Raw genomic sequence first — 20,698 nt, 5'->3', positions numbered from 1 at the left:
TCCTACTTATCCTATACCTCTAAAGCCACAGAACAATTTTAACCTGATTTTACAACTGGATAAAGGTCACTGAGCAAATAAAGTTCAAGATGTTTTCAGAATGAAAGTAGAAAGGAAAAGCGCAGAATCATAGTGCTTTTTGATAAATTCCAGTTACACGTGACTGAGGGAAATACTCAACATGAGCTTACAAGAATCTACAAAGGCGCTTACAAAGACCCCAACAACAAGAAAACTTACAGTCAGTTTGCCATCAGCTGACAGGCGTGAGGTCATAGCAAACTATTCAGCACAACCCTTGTGAAATGGCTTGGTGGTGAACTGAAGTGAGACACACTTTCCAAGCAGGAAAGGCAAAGCAGGAGGTGGTACGACTGACCTCAGCAGGTTCTGTCCCTCTGTAGCTGCTTCTTGGCACCACGCCGTTCGTAGGGATGGATGAGAAGTGGATTAGATCAGAGAAGGGATACAGCTGAAAACAGCAAGGCAATCTGTGTTACCTGGCTCACGTCCTCATTCTACTTCACAGAATGATTATACAGGGAGATCCGCGAGCACACTGTAGGGACTGACAACAGGAGTGCTTGCTCAGAGACACCCTGAGCTCCAATACACACATTGCAAAGGCAGACAAAAATCTGGGACCTGCAGTAAAGGACGAGGAGGAGTGGAGGAGTGGGTGGCTACACTGTGGTAATAAAAGGCTTGAAACAGATTGGGAAGTTTTACTCAGTCTGAGGGATACTTTAAACCACAATTAGTCCCAATGAACCCAGTGGAACTAATGATGAAGTAAGATACCAGACACTGTAAGAGCATCAGAGTTTGACCCTGTTGAAGTGAAATTTTAAATTATTCTTATTTATTTTTTGAAGACAAGAAATAGCTGAACCTTGAAGAAATATAGTAAGAATTTCAAACAGGACAAATAATTGTTAATAAAACAAAACTCTCATTAAAGTTTTTCTTAGACCTGCAGACAGACACTTGTTCCCTTAAGGCATGTGTGAAGCAATAGCACTATGAGACTATGCAATTCTTTCGAGACTAATCAGGATAAAGCAGTTCACGATAACCTCCAGGCTTTCATAGCCACAGCTACATAGCTGAACTAGGGTCAGGCCTACATACCACCTCAGCTGTGGAGTTCAGTTTCACTTTTCCTTGCATCACAACCATTTTTATTAAACTTTGTACAAAAAAAGGCTGAATTACCCATTAACAGCCTCTTCGGCGATAAGTCTTCATTACAAACTGTTCATAAGTGTGTAGATCTTTATAGTGCACTTTGTAGCTTAGCTAATGATAAAACATGCAGTAGTCACCTGGTAAGGTTTACACAAGGTATTTATTATATATACAAACACACCTTCCATGAGCACCGCAAGCTTGCAATTTTCAAAACAGCTTCAGGCATTTGGACCTATTGTTCACTCAGGAAATTTCTACATCTGCAGAAAACTCACCCTTGATGTCCAAAGACAGGCTGGTAAATAAATGCCTTGTTTTTCAACAGGGCTAAGTCCCAGAGGAAGTCAAGCACTTTTGAACATGAAGTCAGTGAGTAAGGCAGCTTCCCCCTTCATGGCTGTAATCACAAGACCTCCCAACTGGAAAATATAGTCCATCTGTAACTAGAAATAAGTGTGGACATGACAGTTATTTATACTAAATTCACGTTATACAGTCTGACCATAACAAGTGGCTTTGTAGTTATCAATTTTATTTAAGCCTTTACATTGCCAGGCTGGTGTAAAAGGCCATTTATGTCAATAGGAATCCAGCCCTCTTTGTCTTCTGTGCATGCAAGTATAACATTGCAAATATTTACCCAATTAGACAGTTAGCTCCACCCAAGTATGAACAAACAAAAACAACTGCTCATAGCATTCCAGAGAAACAACACAGCACAAGAACAAAGATTTCCACATGCAAACACAGGCAACCAGCTAACCACAAAGCAGCAAACCCAGCAGATCCTTAAATGTTAAAAAACAGGGGCAAATTCTCTTTGATATCCACAAATCTTTGCGCTGCTGGTTCAGAAGTGGGGGATAGATGCCTGCCTGATTTTTGCAGCTGAGACTCCTCCAGTGAATGTGAGAAGATTAAATACATATTCAGTTGAATAGATGCCAAGGTTCAGTGATGAGAAGACCAAGAGCTTCTCAGATGGGATGCAGAGACTTTTTAGCTTCTCAGATGGGACACAAAGCCATTCTATCTGGAGGCATTCTGTATTTGTTTCTTTTATTTCCTCTGACAGGGTTATTATTCTTTATTCCTCGAGTTTGTTTCTCACTTCCCAGATGTGGGACATAAGACACTAGTAACACCCAAGAGGTTAATGCCTGTTTGCCATGAGGTCTTTTTGCAATCACAGTTTCTGAGGCTCTGCAATAGACGTGAAGGCACCGATCTCATCTTTACAAATGTCACAAACACCTGATCTTGTGAGGCAATACACAAACAAACCTGACCAAACAATGAAACCTGGGTGAGTTCTGGACCTATAAACCATTCCGTATGATAACAGGGTAGAAACATATAGTTGGCCTCTGACCTCAAACCTTGAATCTATCCTACTTCGCTTCCTTCTGAATAAAGCAAGCAGAAGCTTTCGCGGCAGTAAGAGGTGAGAAATGGACACCTCCCAAGGCCAGTCCAGGCGAACCGGGATCTCGGTAGCTCTCTGGAGGTACTATTTCCCCCTGCTCTCTCCAAGGGCAACTGAAAGCAACAGCTACTAACTTCAGCGCCTCCATTACGTGCGTTAATCTGAGCAAACTGAGTAGGCACACTGCATGTTCCTAAACCATGCACATTGTTCTCCTATGCGTTTTGAGCTCCTTCAGCACTTTGCATAAGCAACATCCCAAAATAAGCCTGAATAAGCAAGTGAAGCTGGCACTCTGCTGCTCATATCATTAACAAGATGAAATTTGCAAAATCCTAACCTAGTATTTGATTTAAGGCTAATCTGTTAGCAGTATGTGTAAGAACAGTAAAATTTACTGGGCATATTTGAAGCTGTTGTATCAGGTCCAATCCTGCATTACAATCACAGCAAGAGTTACATTAGCATATAACTAGTACAATTTAGCACATAATTATGTCCTCTCAGTTTGCATGCAACTGGCCTGATCTCATTGTTACAAGTAAAGTGTGTCCTTTTATGAGTAAAAGCTGAAGGGTTTGGCTTTAAGTAAATATAATTTTCAGCATAACCTAACTTCAGCAGTTTCTGAACTATCACTCCGGGCAAAGTTGTAGGCTTCCCATATGCTGCACATTAAAGTTCAGCTTGGCAATCTGAAAACATACCTAACAGCAATTCTTACCACCTAGGTACAGTGAACTGCATTTAAGAGTACTGATGGAATCACTGAAATGGGAATATTAAGATTTTGCCTGAAAAGTGGCAATGTTTACAGGACTAATCATGATGCAGCATGGAACCCACACTTTCATAGCACATCATGCACTAGTGCATACGCACATTCTCTCTCCAATGCTGTTTTTCCTCTGCATTGGTCTTCCTGGTTGCATTGGGAACTTTACACTGGAAAGCTTTTCCCGACATCCTGTTCAAAACCAAAACTGTTCTCTGAATATATGACTCTACAGCATGACGGGAGAAAAAACCAAAGTTAATCACTTGCACTGCACGGTGAGATTAGCTCTACGTATTCATGCTCTCGAGATGGCAGCCTGGAAGACGCACTGGCAGTATTCAGGTACCTCCTCTAACCTCATTCATGCAGTCATAACGTTTGTCCTGGAAGATGAGATACAGATGTCTCAAAGGAGTTTTTTCAAAAAAGCAATGTGAATTGGGCAGAATCATCCTATGTGACAAGCTCTAAGGTTTCCCATATGACGGCGACAGCTCTAAAGCTCTCGGGTGCTCCAGAGTTTAAAGGACATGAAGATGTAAAGATATAACCAGAGTGTGTGTGATACTGAGTCTATTCTTGGTAGCCACAGCTCTGCTATTTATAGTTATTACTGCAGTAAGGACAGGGAAGGAAGGGGGAGAGCAGAGAATTGCTCATCTGATTTAGACCTTGGCTATCTCATCAGACATGGAGGCTGCAGCTAGGTCTCCTAGATGGGAACAGTCCATCTACCTGGCAGAGTGAGAAGAGTTTGGAAAATGAGGATGCTGTAAAGCTCCTTCCTCTCCTCTGTAACTACTAGTTCCAAGCTGAATAGCTACGGCAGTGTCACTACACATCTCCCCCACTGCAGCACGATGAAATCTAAAGCTTTAAGCATGTACTGGGGGAGTAACTCCTTTGTGGTGGCTTCATGATTAACCCTACAAGCTAGCATATGAATTCCAGAAGCATCTTCCTCAGGAACATATGACAAAAGTAAATGGGAAGGTTGCCATCGTGAGAGGACAAAAGGTGCTGGAATTGTGTACCGTAAGAAGAGGGCTGTAAGGGGAATATAGTTCACGTTGCAATCCTTGAGGAAATTTCCTTTTTGTCCTATATGGGAATGACTGAGTCCTAAGTTACCAAGCAAGCGAAAACATTTGTGCTTACGATCAACCATGGACGTGCATGCACATATACCTTGGAGGAGCCCTTTTGCAAAACCTGATGTTGAATAAGGATTGGTGATAGAACTGTACTTGGTTTTCTTCATGCAAGCAATGTTTCCATCAAGAAATAAAAGCATATAAAACACAATGTTCCTTCTGTGGTTTTTTTTTACCACAAGACCTCTATTTATTTCACCTATTCTTTAGACTATCATGACTTGGACTACTATTATAACAAACTGGCCATGCCCTCATACGACAATTGACTAGCTACTCATTTACAAAGGCATTATAGCCAGTAATTTTACTTTCAAGGAAACCCGCTCCTTATAGTGGCCTGCTTTTTACGTCACAGCTAATGTAAAAAAAAAAAAAAAGGATTGAAACACCACTTCTAAATTTGTATCTTTAAAGATACGGAGGTAGTATAAATAAATGTATAAATGTAAATACAGCAAGAGCTGAATTCCAGCAATTTTTAACCACACCTGGATAGAACAGCTTGCCTCAGTAACACTGCTCATGCCAGCCTCGCAAACCTATTACTATCATCAAAGAAGTAATTTTTTCCAACAACAATATAACCAGCAAATACTATTTTTTCATAATGAAGTTTAGATTAAATCACCATCTGAAATATCAAGTCTGAACTCATTGAACTCGCTGCTACATAAATATGCAGAACAATGGCAATGAATGAAGTTGAAACCGAGGCAAAGACACCGTCTTTGTGTCGGGACAGAGGTTCATTGACAGTGAGTCAGTATCCACAGCTGCATGTAGGATGCCGATTAGCTAATTACATGATAGTTGTTACATGAATTTATAGACACTTGAAGGCTGCAGCCTACATATAATTGTTCTTTCTGTTTTGTTCTGGTAAAAAAGCAGCTAGAGAAATGTCGGCAGCTAAACAAAAAATCTTCAATTAACATTTGTCATAGGCCCACTACACTATTATTAACTACACAAAGACAGAGCTTGATTAGGATATCTTAGGGTTTAATTTCCATGCTCAGACTCCAACTATAGTTTCTTACCCTCAGATTATGTAAAATCAGCCGAGTTTTTAAGTTCTGCTCACTGTGGATGACTCACTTTATTATACACTAACCACCAACACATTTTGTTTTACCCCTTTGTTTCACATGCCTGAAGCGTTGCGGCTAGCGTTTGTCTTGTTCAGAGTCTGTATGTTACGCGTACTGCTTATTGTACCATGTAATCACTCCCCATCCTTCTTCTTTTAGCTTTTAATGAGCTCCTGCACTGAGACTTGGGCAATTTCACAAAACTATCCCACAGAACTCAGCATACACCTTTTATTACCAAGGTACGCTGACTTCCAAGAAGGCACCATGCGATCTGCAGGCTTCGCTGCAGATTCCTGAGAATTCACACAACTCCACTGGAGACCGCTGATAAAGCAAAGAACTCAGTCTGATAAACTGCTGCTGATGTCAAAAGATTTTTTGAACTCTTGTACATAAGGTTGGCATCAGGATTCAAACAATGCGTGTCACTAAATCCTTTTATGGAGACATGGGAGATTAAGGCTTAGCTTATGACTGGGAAGGTTCCTATTCTCTGTATCAATAGGAGAAAGTCTTGAAGGTGAATAAATTCCAAAAAGTCTCCAGCGAAGCAGAGGGAGAGCAGCTTTGCGCATAATACAGGTCTTGCTCTGTGATTCTCTATCACTGCCTTCTGAGATTGTATCAACAGCCAGCTCATTTTTTGATCTAGTTTAAGTAGGGAGAAAAATAAAATGTCCAAGTATCCCAAGCTTCCCGCCTAAGAGGCCAATAAAAGAGCCTTTGTGAGACAAGCACATTGTGAGATTCCAGAACATCACAGCGTTTAATACAGAAAGCATGAAAGAACAGGTGAAATTATTTGTTTATGTAATGAGTAGTGCTGCTGAGTACTTCCAGATTCTGCTGTCTTTGCTAAGGAATGAGATAAAAATAACGATGTCATTAATCTTACAAAGACACATGAGCACTTCTTTCCAGAAATAACTGTTAAGCATAAAATTTCAGGCATAGATCAAAGCATGCAGAAGCCTAACCCCTTTTAGGATTCTAAAAGGAAATGTAAAGCAGTATGACTGTAAATCAACACAAACATAAGGGGCATTTAACCTTTATTCTAAGCAGGTAACTTCAGGAAAAAAATGCTTAGGGCCAGCTTCTCAACCAGTGTAGATTTGTATTGATTCCGCTGTTTTTAGCAAAGCTGCAGCAAGTTTTACCACCTCAGAAGTTGGTCTCTGCTGTCTGAAAGAAGCCTGGAAGAAAGAAAGGCACCACCACATGATATCACGAAGAACATATGGATACCCATACCATATCCATATTCAATATGAATATGGAAAAAAAGGCAATAAAATATGCTGCAGGAAGTAGCAAAAGAGACATACCCATGAGGAAAGGAAAAACACAGGCTACAAAAAAATACTTCAGAGGTTCTTTCAGGAAAGAAAACTAGCAGACACAGCACAAGGGAATGCAAACTCTGCCCAAACACTGAGAATATGGGTAAGGCTCAGGGAAAAAAAAATTAAATACAGAAAGATATCTTTTTAAATAAAGAAGAGATGTAGCACAGCAAGGATGAATTATATTTGTCTCCCACAGGTCGACTCCAGAAAGAGATTTCTTATAAAGATGGGCCGTTTTATCTCAGATCCACAGTCCTGTTGATAAATCTCAAAGTGATTCAACGAGAAAGAAAATTTCCCAGGGAATGAGTTCTAGCTCTTATTTAGAGCTGCCGAAGGTATTGCTTAGCAGTCCGAGGATACAGATAAATTGCCTGTGTCAGTTCAAAACTCGTACATAGTTGCCATGAAGGGAAGTGTTATGTCCGCATGTGATTTCCTGGAACAAATCAGATGTTTCTGCAGAGGAACCCATAAAATGCTGACAATATATTAAGACTGTTTTCTCTGAAAATAGTTAACGCAAACTTACAGTGCAGGTCCATGGGGGGGGAAGGGAAATAAATCACATCTTAAAAAATCTGACAGGAGAATCCAACCAGTTTTAGCATACAAGATTAAAACCAAAAGTTGTTTTGGTACACTATTGAGATAAAACAACAACAGAAACTGAATATTTACAATTCCACATACAGAGGACATGTATACCACGGTCCAGCAGTAAAATCTGTGAGACAGGGCTGGGCTGATCCCAAGCTTGTCGGTATTAAGAGAAAAATACCAGGCTCTTCTGTCACTTCCAACAGTTGGCACTAACAATTTGTCCATCACCAAGACAGTCAACTACACCATCCAAAGGCACGTTGCTCAGCAGGCTTGGCTACCCTAACTCTTTGCATTCCAGCTGGAACTGAGCAGAGATCAGAAGGGACAGCCATATCCCAGATGAATTTTACACTGTATGATATACAGAGGACCTGCCTCTTCCCGTATCTTTAATTGATTCTGTATTTTTTATTTGTTACTTTTAACACATCGATGAAAGACAACTGGAACTGTCAATGAACCATCATTGAACATCGATGGTCCAAGCACTTGGACCATCATTCTGCCCATCATGGGTGTGGCTAGCAACTGTTCTTAAATCCTCAGTGTCATGGCTTGGGGAGCGATGGGGTGGTACATTCTTTCCAACTCTAAAGAGGGCATACCTCACATGAAAAAGACCTGCTGGCTCCAGTGAGGCCAGCTAAATAAACAAGAAATCCAGCTATTCCTACTGCATCAACACACTAGCATCCAACGTGTTCTGGAGAACCGACATCTTAAAAAAGCAGCCTAGCAGCTGAGTCCCGCTCTGGAGACAACTCTTGGTGCTGAACTCCAACATGATGTACAGCCTGCGCTGTTAACCATCTCTGCTAGGCCACTTTCCAGACCGTGGCAGAATCCAGAGGGTGAACTTGCATTTAGCTGTATTTTTATGATGCTACGCTAGGCTGGGAGCTTTGCGACCTGGGCTTTCCCGGTGTTGGCAGAGTAGCTGCTCAGCTTGCCAGCACCGATGGCAGCAGTGAGGAGATCTGCCGGGCACCCCACGGCCGGTCACCGACGCAAGTGTCTGGGTCCGGCACGATCTTCTTAGAGAGCCACGGGTCTGCCGGGATCTCCCGACACCATCGTTTTACAACAACGGACCGCCAGGATCACCGATCCCTTCGTCTTCGGGAGACGCCGCGGCAGCCACCTTCAACCTCCCTCATGACCAACTGCCACCTCCCAAGGGGACGACAACCCGGCCATGGCGGGCTGGGCCAGCTGCCGAGGGCCAGCCTGCAGCCGCCACCGCCACCAGTATCACCGCCACCACCTTCACCGGTATCTCCACCGCCACCAGTATCACCGCCACCACCTTCACCAGTATCATCTCCACCGCCGCCACCAGTATCTCCACCACCACCACCACCAATATCAGCTCGGCGCCGGGCTCCCCTCAGGACTCGCCCCCCCCCCCCCCCCCCCCCCCCCAATTCCCCTCAGCGGCCGGTGGGCGGGAGAGCCCCGAGGCCGCCTCGCGCTCCCGGCTCCCGCCCCGAGGCGGCGCGCGCCCTCCGCGCGCTCCCGCCCCGCCCGCCGTTGGCAGACACCCGGCGCCGAGTGGGGGGGGGGGGGGGGGGGGGCGGCGCCGCGCGGTCCTGCCGCCGTCAGCCGCGGTACGGGGCGGGGGGAAGAAGGCGGGTGGTGTGTCCCGCACGTCATATCAGCCGCCCGGCCGGGATTGGCTGCGGCGCCTCACCCGACTGGACGCGGGCGCCCGGGCTGGTGCGGCGGCTCCCGCGCTCGGCGCTCGCGGCCGGCCCCGCCCCGCCCGTCGCGGCCCGGCCCGAGGGGAGGGGTGGCGGAGCGGAGCGGCGGGCCCGTCGCTGCCTCCGGCCGCGGGTAGGTCGGCGGCGGGTAACGTGACAGCCGCGGCTGGGGGCTTATAAACCTTACACGGGGCGCGGGACGGCGGCGAGCCGGGAGGGAGGTGGCGGCGGCGGCGGTGGAGGAGCGGCGGCCGGTCGCCCTCCCCCACGGGCTGAGGCGGCAGCGGGCGCGGCCCCCTGAGGTGAGAGGGCGGGGAGGCCGGCGCCCCCGGTGCGGCTTTACGCCCCCCCGAGCCGGGAAGCGAACCCCGTTCCCGGGGCAGAGGGACACCAGCGCGGGTCTGACGGGCGCCTGTCCCGGTCCTCCCCCTCCCGGGGCCGAGCCTCTCGGGTCGCTGGGGCCGGGGACCCCCTCCGCCGCTGTCAGGCGGAGGCAGCGCGGCCCACGGCCCTGTGGCCGCTCGGGTGGGTCAGGTCAGCCCGCTCCCGCAGGGCTGCCGGGCTCTGAGCCGCTCGGCCCGGTGCGGGGTGGCTCCGGAGCCCGGCTGATGCCGGAGGGAGGCGGCGGTGGGTGCGGGTGGTGGGTAAGGGGGGGGGGGGGGGGTCGAGCGGAGCCGTCGCCGCGGGTTCTGACGGGCCGTCCGTGTGCCGGTGTTCCAGGGCTCGGGCGAAGCCAATGCCCAGGTTGGAGAGCTGCGCCTGGAGCTGCTCCTGCGCTGCCAGGGGAAGGCAGAACGCCCAGCTGGGGGACACGGCCGCTGGGCTGGCCGCCAAGGTGGGCGAGATGCTGAGCTCCTCCGTCTCCGGCCCCTCGCTGACGCTGGTGGGTCCCGGAGCACGCAGCCCCAGCACCGCCAGCACCAGTGCCACCAGCACCACCGCCGGCAGCAGCACCTTGAACTTGAGTCAACACCTGGTGCAGAGGAGCGTGGTCCTCTTCGTCGTCGGTGCTTTCATGGCCCTGGTGCTGAACTTGCTGCAGATCCAGAGGAACGTGACTCTGTTTCCCGACGAAGTGATTTCCACCCTCTTCTCCTCCGCCTGGTGGGTGCCCCCGTGCTGCGGGACAGCAGCAGGTGAGTCGCTGACCTCCGCGAGTGGGGTGGTTTGGGGTTTTTTTCCCCCCCCGTGGGGAGGAGGTGGCGGTGGGGCTGAATGCCTGACCTGTGCCTGTGGGAGCTTAGTGCTTCCATCACGCAGTGTGCGATCCGAACTCTCCCTTTGGGAAGCGTGCCTGCCTGCTCCAGCATCATCCACGTGCAGGAGCCGCCCACGCCCTTCCCGCGTGTCGGAGGGCTTTTTGGGGGTGTTTGAGCTGGTGCACTCCCAGCGTGGGTAAAGTGCCTTTTTCCCCGCAGCACTGGCCTGGAAGTGCTAGTGAGCAGCTCCGGTGCGGAGGTGAGCGCGGAAACACGCGCTCCCCACGCATCTGACCCCGCGTTTCTCCGGTGGCCGTGTCGGTGCCGTGCGAGATTACACACACACACACACACACACACACACACACACACACAGAGAAACCTCCCTCCGTCCGCCCCACGGCCGGGCACGAGTGGGCGGGGTGGGGTCGCGTCACCGCCCCTCGCCGGCCATTGGCTGCCGGCGAACTGGTGAGTGGCGGGAGGCGCTCGCCATTGGCTGCCGGCGCGAACTGGCCACGGGGGCTGGGCCGAAAACAAGGAAGTCACGTGCGGCGGCGCCCTGCCCGGGACACCTGCGGAGAAAGAGCCCGGGAAACGCGGGCGGCTGGCACGGCGGACAGCGCTGACCCCGGCTCGCTAGCCTTAGTAACTGCCTCCTGGCCTTGCCAAAACAAAATGTGGCCTTGGTGAAGGGTTGGGCGGATTAAAAAGGCGTTAAATCTTAGGGAATAAACCCACTGTAACCTTTTTTTAAAAAAAAAAAGTTGCATTGAAAGTAGTTAAAACAACTCTTGCATGGGTCTTTTTTGTTTTTAATGCAGTGATATTGTCATGTGCTGTTCGTACCTCATAGTAAGGGAGTGTGAATGATAAACCATATACTCGAATGAATGATAAATTGCGTAGTAAAAAGAGATTGCCACGGGGTATGCTCCCGTGAGAGTTCTCACAGTCCTGTCACAGTTGGATTAAACTTTGGCATTTAGCTGTTACCGTAGGGTAAAAGTCCTGGTAACTGGCATCAAAATAGTGAAGCTGTTTCAGCATTAGATCACATGTCTGTCTTAGAATGGTATGTCTTGTACCCTTCTTAATATAGAAGTTATTCCTCTTAGGAGCTTAAGGAGGGGGGAAAAAAGAGGGTAGGAAAGGAAACAGAACACACAGATGTTACAGTTAGAGCAGCATGTCTGACCCTGGAGTTCGTGACAACACATGGAGTTGCAAGGCTTAGAAGAATGAAACTCATCTAATGTTTGTGCTAGCAACTGAGCTAACACTAGCCTATGTTTTTCTTCTGCAACCAATTTGCAGTCTTATAAGGCCGAGAAAATGCTATATGAAGATAAAAACTTTGGTTAATAGTGTGAGTAGTTATTCTTCCCTGACATAAATATGACTGATGGCAGGTGCTTCTTTAAGTTCCGCTCTGCTTCTGTTTGGTATCAAAATTCATCCGATTTGGATGGCAGCCTAGGCTGACTTGCAGCCCAGCAGAAGGAGGGAAAGCATCTCTGCCAAGAAACTTTTGAGTCCAGGCAAGTACTTAATTCAGGGCCTGATTCACAGCTAATGAGTCACGTTCACAAAACTGCCTGCGCTGCATGTGAGTAATAAACACATATTCCATTCCTCACTGTAATTAAGCTTTTGTTATGCTTTGTTATTTATTGGCACAAAACAAGCGTGTGCTTAGGATGTCAAATGATAATATGCTCACGGGAGAAAAGGAGCTTGAAGTCAGATGCCTTATCATTGCAATATACATCTCTGCTTTAAAGGTTCAAACAGAATATTGCTTGTTAGAGTGAGGGTTTTCCTTTTCTGAAGTAGGGGAGAATAACTGTCTCTTCTTCATCAGGCTTACAGTAGCATGATAAGCACCTCACTACTTTGTCAAGCACTTATTTGCCAAACTAATATTTAGCGTTACTTCTCTTGCAGCTGTTGTTGGCCTGCTGTATCCCTGCATTGACAGCCACCTTGGGGAACCACACAAATTCAAGAGAGAGTGGGCCAGCGTAATGCGATGTATAGCAGTTTTCGTTGGCATTAACCATGCAAGTGCTGTATCCTTGAACTAGTTTACATTGTTGCTCGATGTGCTTAGTCTGTTGTAGTGCAACAGTCTCTCCCCTTGATGTCTGGGAGAATTACAAAGGTAAGGGTGGTGCTACTGGCAGAGACATAAACTCACGTGAGACCCGCAGTATACTGCAATAGTTACTTTAAGGCAGATAACGCAGTTCACTTAAAAATAGTGGGGGGGAGGGGGATGCGTTCTGGGAGGGGGAGGAGGGATAGACATCCTAGTATGTCTGGTTTAACTGCAAGCATAACAGTATAAGTTGTCTTATTTTAATCTGTATGTTGTCTACATCTAATAGTTAACACAATTAACTAGTGAGTTACGCTGAACTGTTCAGTAAGAGTGTTCTTTGTGTTGGATTATGATGGTTTAAGCAGAAAACCTAAATCAGCAGGGATAACTAGGTTACTTGAGGCAAAAATCCATAAAAGTTAAATATCTTGCCATATAGTATATTCTTTAGATGCTCAGTATGACAAAAATTGGTGTTGCCTTTGCACTCACACTCCAGTCAAAGTCAACAAGAGCTATGATTGCTCGGCAGGTCTGAAAACCAGATCCTTAACATATTGTATTTAGAGATACAGAATCATGCTCACTTTCAGTTTGAGTTCTCCCTTGTTCAGTTTCAGCAGCAGGATGTCTGCAGACTTAAAAGGATTGTCCTTAACATCTTTTTCCAGAAACTAGATTTTGCAAACAACGTCCAGCTGTCCCTGACTCTAGCAGCCTTATCACTGGGTCTCTGGTGGACATTTGATCGTTCAAGAAGTGGTCTCGGACTTGGCATTACAATAGCCTTTGTAGCAACTCTGATAACCCAGTTTCTTGTATATAATGGTGTTTATCAGTAAGTTATGCTTTTAAAATACTATTTCAACTCTCATGTCTTAACTGAAAATGGGGGTGCACATGCACTGGAAGCTAGTTATTAATATACTTGGCATGTTACTATAATAGAACACTTTGTCTAAGGCAGCTAATTGTCCAGTTGTTCCAAATGATCTGATTGAGAACGGAGGGTAGAGGGTGGGGAGCAGACAAATTAGGATGTATGCTGAAATGGTAACAGCTCAGCAAACTGAACTTCTTCTGGCTTGGTATATCATGGACTGGCTCTCAGGAGGGAGAATATCTAAACTTTGCTGGCTAGGACATGGGGTTTAGAAGCTTGTTAAATTAACAGACTTAGTTTGGTCTCCCTATTTCTTTTCCTGTGTTACTGTTTGAGCCCAGGGAGAAAATTCTGTAGCATCTTGTTAACAGTATGTAAGGCGATGATGATAACTTGCCTCTAATTTATTTCCTTTCTGTTTACTAGGTATACATCCCCAGATTTTCTTTACATCCGTTCTTGGCTTCCATGTATATTTTTCTCAGGAGGTGTGACTGTAGGAAACATAGGACGCCAGCTGGCTATGGTAATTACTGTATAATTAGCATTTCCTTTAACAATCCAAATACCTCCCATTGTTAGTAGTCCAAGAACAAACCATGCCTTTAAGGGTATGACTCACAAATTGACGGAGATAAATAGATACCTTCCCAAGAGTTGAAATGTAAGCATACAACCTGTGTTGCCAGTGGAGTGGGAATTGTCTTAGTAAGTGTTTGAGCATCTTCTGTAGTTAACTTTTTCCAGCAACAGCTTAAATAGGACTGGAATCAGTACACTACTTCTGAGAATCTTAATCACTCCTGCTCCATCAGTAATTTGAATGAACATGTAAAACTGAGGAGAAAAGCTAGAAAACCGAGACACAGATGGACTTTCTCTATTTATGCAGTAAAGCATTTTTGTTATGTAGATGAAAGGAAATGTCCCTATATAGCATTAAATTCCACCACTCTAGAATCAAATATGCTCCTTCTGGTCACATAAGATATAGTTCAAGTATCACTCCGTATATGAGATAGTATAGCATAAATTACTATCTCATTTGCTAGGTTCTTAAGTAGTTATTTCCTCGTAGGGTACTTAAGAGTAAACCTGGCTCTGTGCTTGCACATCACCCTAAGGCTTGGTTGTGAAAAGTTTTCTGACACTGATGGATAATAATAATTAATACTGTATTGATTTAACTTCTGTCGTCTCTGCTACAGAAGTCCTTTATCCTGGAAAATCCTTCAAGTATTTAACTTCTCTAAGGCTGCTGTGGTGTAGGTGCCTTTGATTTTTACTGAAGTAAGGGCATTTGTAGACTTGGGAGTTCCTGAAATATTAGTCTCTGAACTGTTTAGTAAGGGGGAGAGCTGCTTTTGGGGACTGAACCACAAATGAGTAAAAGGATGAGTCTAAAGCTAGCTGTCTTGCCTGGAACAAGCTTTCTGTCTCTTCTGGCTAGCCTCGCTAACGCAGTGGATGGATGCTAATGCACTTCTAATGTGGATAGTCTGAATTCGACGCTGTGGGTGCAAACAAGCTGGGGAAGACTTGACCACCACTGGCTAACATTAAAGACGAATTTCTTTAGAATTGATTCTTAGTTGCACTAAGTTAAGAGTAACCTCTTGTAGAAAAGGCTGTTAAAAAAAAAAAAAAAAAAAAAAAAAAAGCATGGGGCAAATCTACTCCTGTTGTTGAGGTTTTTCTTTCATGCTGACTTGATACCAAGTTACAGATTTCCCAGGACCATGGTCACAATCTTAACTTCATAGTCAATTTTGGATTGCTCTCAGGTTCTTTAAAATAGAAGCTCACTACTCCCCCTTCAAATCCCAGTGGTGTGTCCTATCTGCGTGTGTTTCTTCTTGGGACTACGTGTATGGAGGGAGAGAGGGTATAATTTCTCTTCTAAAATTTGCCACTCAGATCAAGTGAAAAAGATATATTAATCTAGTTTTATTTAAGCTTTGCTATTGCAAGCAGCATCTCAGAATAAAAGTATAGTCATTTATATGCTACAGTTCTATATTTCACATTGGCATATGCAGTACTTCCAGTTGCGATGCTTCTTATATTAGAAAGCAAAGGAAGGGAGCCTTAAAGAAGAAAGAGCTGAAATTTAGGCACATGGGATTTTTAATTTTTTCCTTTGACTTCTTTTCACCTGGCATCTCACCTAAATGTAGTTAAAATCAGACTGTCTCCTGCCTGCAACTTGCCTGTCAATTTTGTCATCTTCCTTACAAAGAAAGAGGGAAGTTGGCAAGGCAAAGCATTCTATCCTGGTTGTCTAGCAGTATCTTCTCATGTGTTTTACATTACCATTACTTAGTCTGGAAAAACTTGGAGAAGCCCAGAATTTTTGTAGGAACCCTTCTGCAAGTCACTGTGAAGCATTCAGTGCTGGAAATTCAAAGAGTTCCACTTCTAAAATAGAATGGTAGCATTCAGTCAGCTAGGTCTTTCTTCTATAGAGATGACCCAAAAGCATCAGTCTGTTTTGTCAGCCTTTGCAAATGTGGCAAGAAGATGGAATATTGCTTTTTTTTTTTTTTAAACTAAATCTGAATAAAACAGTTAATTTTTGTAGCTATGTCTCTCTGGTAGTCCCTGAGCTGTTTGACTGCATGTGACAGTAGCAGATCAAACAGTAGATATTTTCTGGGCATGTCTAAAGTAGAAGGTGGCACCTGTAGAAATTACTGGAGTGAAGTTGTCTTGCTTCTTTCTCAGCCCCTGTCTAGCTTTTGCAGTTAGAAAAGACATTAGAAGTAGAATGAGAAGTGTCCCTGAGACATCCCCTCCCATCCTGAGAAACATTAGCTGGGAGATGCTTGCTGTTTTTCAATCACTGGATTTCAAGTGAGTTTACATGCAGTAACAAAGTGCAGTGTTACCTTTAAGCAAACCTGCTGTTACGAGAGGGGTTTGTGGTTTGTGTGTTTTCTTGGGTTTTTCTGCTATCAGCTTGAGGATGAAATTCAACATTTTCTTTAAAGAAAAGGTGAAGGTGCTGCTGCTGCTGCCATCAGCTCTTGCTGGTCATGTTATGATACCTGAAGTTGCTCAGTCAGTGCTCATCAGCTGGGTTAAATGGATAGCAACACTTCATTTTGAGTTGTAACCATCATTCTCAACATCTGGTAAACTAGGGTGGTATTCAGAACTTAGGCCTCACAAATACCTGGGTTTTGCTACTGCTAGAGGCTGCAGAACTGTGAACACATTCAATACTGGCAAATACATTGTGTTTTGACTCTAGAATGAGAAGAACATACTACAAGCTTTGTTTTAAAAAAAAAGTTGGTTAAATTTCTTACGCTGACATATTATAGGGTTTCACACTGGAAAAGGGACTTAGAAAGAAATGAGTAAGTCTATCTGATACCAGGCTTTGATTGGAAAATAAAGTAACTTATGCCTGAAGACAGTTTGAAAGAGGGCTGTTAAAAAAACTGAATTAATGCCCATTAAGTGAAGCACTGTATACCTTCTGCTAAGAAATAAACTGAGAAAGGGAGGAAAGCTAACAAAGTCTTACAAAAAGCAGTGTGATCAGCGGATGGATGTATCAGATGCACTAATTGAGGCAGCACAGACCCATAGTAGGGTTTTTTGGTTTGTTTTTTTTTTTGTCCTCAGTTAAGGAGCATGTCCTTTTTGAGCTGTTAAAAGAAGCCATGTCTGCTAGGTCATTGTCTGAAGCCTAACTGAAGTTAGTTGACTATTTAATCATTGAAAATACTGCATAATGTAGTCACTTATCAGATGGCATTGAAACATAACATGTGTTTGATGTTTTTTATCCATAGGGTATTCCAGAGAAACCACACAATGACTAAATCTTTGAAGAAGAGAGCACGGTGCCAGTGTGAAAGCAACATTACGAAGATGTGTTCCTGGTTTAAATTGAAGATTATTTAGAAAAAATAATCTCTCTGTGGGCTCACTGCACAAATGACTTGTGGAAAAAAAAATATTAATCCACTCTTAGAATAGCCAAGTGAAATTAACTGCTTATCTTGAAATCTTACCCTGATTTACCGCATAAGCATTTGCGTATGGCTGTTCTCTGGAAGAGTTTAACACCAAGTTGCATACAACTGTTCAGGCTAAGTGGCAGTTTTCCAAGTATTAGATTCCAATGTAAGTTATTGAAGCAGCTGCCGTATTTTAAAGCCTTGAAACTGAAATTTAATTACAAGCTCTTGTATCAGTGCCCAAAGGAAGTAGATTGATGGTGCTTAACAATGATGAAGTATGGTTTAATAGGAATAGTATTTATCCAAATCTTTAAAAAATAGGGTTATTTAAAAATAAGAGTGATCAAAACAGATTAAAGGCATTGCACTAATGCTTTTAGGAGTCTTATGAAGGAATCATGCCCTTACTTGTAATGCTGCATTAAGTTTCTGTCTTTGACGGCGGAGAGGGTTGGAGGGACGAAAGGTTGGAAGTCACTTACTTTGGAATTTCTAAATTACTTTGGTATGATAGGTGAACACGGGAGACAATCTTTTTCAAACATGAACTTTATCAAGAAATTCTGACTGGAAATTTCATTACTTCTGAAGCTTGCAGCTAGATTTGCAAGAATCAAGTTCTGGCCCCAATTCAGTAAGAAATTTAAGTGTGTGTGAGTACTCCTGCTTAATATTAGACGTATGCTTCAGTATCTCACTGAAGGAGGTCTTGGGCGTCTTAAATGTCTGGTGTCACTGAAAAAACATGCATTGCAGGCCATTGCTTGGCCATTGAATATGTGCCCCCAACTCCTTAGATTTGCAGTTTCCTCCTAGAGGTGTCCTTGATCTTGCTTCTGTTTGAGTCAGGGGTTTGTCTGAAATGATTGAAAACAGAAGTGAGCCTAAAATGTGATTTAAACTGTATGTGAAGAATAGCAAACAACTTGTTTTCTCAGTTCAGTTTCTGAAAGAGATCACTACTTGTTTTTTCACAACCCTATAGAACTTGCAATCTGTGATTGCCTTAAAAAAAAAAAAAGTGCTTATGTCACTGCATTAAACATTTGGTGTTTCTTAATACTTAGTTCTGGTGAGCACAATGTATTCATTTGATAGCTTAGACCACAGGAGACCTAAATAGCAAGTATTAGGTCTTAAAGTTGAAGTGCAATGTACAGTAAATCTGAGCCTCATGTTCTCTTCAATATCGATCATTTCTTATGAGAGATTAAAGAGAAAAGGGTTCTGAGTTCATTTCAATGCTGCATGGAGTCAAATGGAGCAATAATTTATTTAACTAGTAAAGCTAGTTTTGTTGTATCTTTCATTGAACCCAAATTTTTAGCAATACTCCAACTTCGTGGTTATGGTGTACTTGTAAACTTTTATGGATTTGCCTTTTTGTATTACGCAATTTTTTTTGTGTGTTCATTTCCAATCTTACATGGCTTCAGATATAGTTAGAGGCATCAGTTAAAGACTGACACATCAAAAAAGATGTTGAGGCCAGGTAGCAGTGTTCTGGCTGTGTTCACTCTTCTAAGGGAATGCTATAACTGCTGCTTGTGCTTTTTTGTAGCAGGAAAAGTTTAGCACAAAGTCTATACTACAGAGAAGACCCCAATTCTAATCTTGCTTTGGTGTAAATCAAGAGTAATTTTATTGGTATAAGATCCTTCCTCGAATGTTTAAAACATAAATAATCACATTTTATAGGACTACTTGAAGAAATTAGGTCCTCGGATCAGGACTGAATCAGCTCAGCTGTTTTAAGAAGTATGCTACCTGCTGGGGAGACAGTTTTATAACCAATTTCAAAATGTTGCAAAACCAGATGTAAGTAAAGATGACAGTGATCTCTACGGATATTTGATTGATAGAGAAGTATTTAAGATTTATTTGTAAAGATTGAAACTAAATCTGTATGTGTTAGAAACAATGCAGCCAAAAACATAAGTCAAAAGTTCATTTTTTGCCAATACTTCTGAGTATCTTAACCAAAGTGATTTAAGTTTGGAAGAGGTGGGGAGGGGAGTGAAGAAAATTTGCACTATTCTGAATTTGAACACTTAAATTCTCATTCTTACTGATAAGTTTTCAGCGGTGTGTTTGGTTTTACACTTTTTTTACTATTAAAGTTTTAAGATCAAGTCATGTTTGCCTTGGATTCTCTCTATGCGCACTATGCAGGAATCTGTTTTGAAAAGGACAGTTGTTATGGTTGCATAAAAAATACTCAGTCATGCATACTCAGTGGTTTAAAAAAAAAAATAAATCTGAAACTGAACTTGGAGAGATCGCTTTTAGAGGGACTTCCAGCCTGGGTTATACAGTTGAAGAAAAACAGTCTTGCTGTTGTACCAAGAAAGCAGCATAAATGTGTGTTACGGTTATGTCACTTAAGGTACAGAATCTTATTACCGTTGTCTTCCACCATGCTGAAATTCATAATTTGAAACAAAATATGGAGGGGGCAGGGTAAACATGCAAGTTCCTGTTGTGGCTTGGTTATCTACAGTAATGGTTACAAAAGTCTGAAGCATCTTAAAGACTGCAAACAGTAAGAATGAGTAACCTGATAAGGCTAAGCAGTTCTAAAACTGTTGCATCATCTGATTTAGGGAAGATAGCATCTTGCAAATTTAGACAAGTCTTCAATTTTACTGCACTTAAATATTTATTTCAGACTTCTAGAAGCTACTACATTTGTGGTGGGAACAGTAGAACGGTTTTTTGATCAGTCTTCATATCAGTGCAGTCTGTTGCCTTAGCTGAAGAAGGCTTCCTTTGGAACTTCTTCAATATTTTAGCTTAAATAGCCTGTGTTTGCTTAAGTTCAGTGTATGCTCCATGGCAGCTGAGGAGGTAGCCGTTAACAGCTTCAGTCTGAGGATTGCCCACATCCTCCAGGCACATTGCTTTCCCTGAAATTCTGCTCGGATTTTGTCAGAAGGAATTAATATTATTTTTTTTTTAAGTTGTGGGGTACAGCCTGATCTTGGAGAATTAGGACATGATGGTCTCCTTTTGAGACAGGCAAGTGTGTACAAAGTTTCTAAAGAAAAAAAAGCCTTCCCAGCAAGTGTGATGATTTGACTTGTGCATAGTTCCTGCAGATTCATTCGGCAGGTTATCCAGCCTTTGGCTTTAAGCATGGGGATTTGCAGGTGCTAAATTAGCCACAGGAGGGCCCATGGTCTGTTCTCTGAATACAACAGGAACATATTGAGATGAATAATGAAATTAAGTCTCAGT

At 43.7% G+C, this 20,698-nt stretch overlaps 1 protein-coding gene across 2 annotated transcripts; it reads left to right on the top strand.

Moving 5' to 3' along the window:
* The first annotated feature begins 9,329 nt into the window (after positions 1-9,329).
* Positions 9,330-19,597, top strand: INSIG1 (insulin induced gene 1). Of its 2 annotated transcripts, none has more exons than XM_049798783.1 (6): positions 9,330-9,434; positions 10,022-10,437; positions 12,448-12,572; positions 13,276-13,442; positions 13,914-14,013; positions 17,291-19,597. In XM_049798783.1, exons 2-6 carry the CDS (start codon positions 10,038-10,040, stop codon positions 17,318-17,320), a joined length of 822 nt encoding a protein of 273 aa, XP_049654740.1. In that variant the 5' UTR covers positions 9,330-9,434; positions 10,022-10,037; the 3' UTR covers positions 17,321-19,597. The 2 variants fall into 2 exon arrangements, with proteins under 2 accessions (XP_049654740.1, XP_049654739.1); XM_049798782.1 differs by lacking the exon at positions 9,330-9,434 and adding an exon at positions 9,507-9,603.
* Positions 19,598-20,698: the final 1,101 nt, after the last annotated feature.

This window comes from Accipiter gentilis, chromosome 4 (assembly GCF_929443795.1).
Source record: "Accipiter gentilis chromosome 4, bAccGen1.1, whole genome shotgun sequence".
Classification (NCBI taxonomy): Eukaryota; Metazoa; Chordata; class Aves; order Accipitriformes; family Accipitridae; genus Astur; species Astur gentilis.
Note: the sequence above shows the minus strand (reverse complement) of the source record. Positions and strands in the feature narration are given on the sequence as shown.

Coding starts and splice junctions, on each gene's coding strand:
- INSIG1 (XM_049798783.1), top strand. CDS start 10,038: ATGCCCAGGTTGGAGAGCTGCGCCTGGAGCTGCTCCTGCGCTGCCAGG. Junction 13,443..13,913: donor GTATATAATGGTGTTTATCA/GTAAGTTATGCT, acceptor TCTGTTTACTAG/GTATACATCCCCAGATTTTC. Junction 14,014..17,290: donor TAGGACGCCAGCTGGCTATG/GTAATTACTGTA, acceptor TTTTATCCATAG/GGTATTCCAGAGAAACCACA.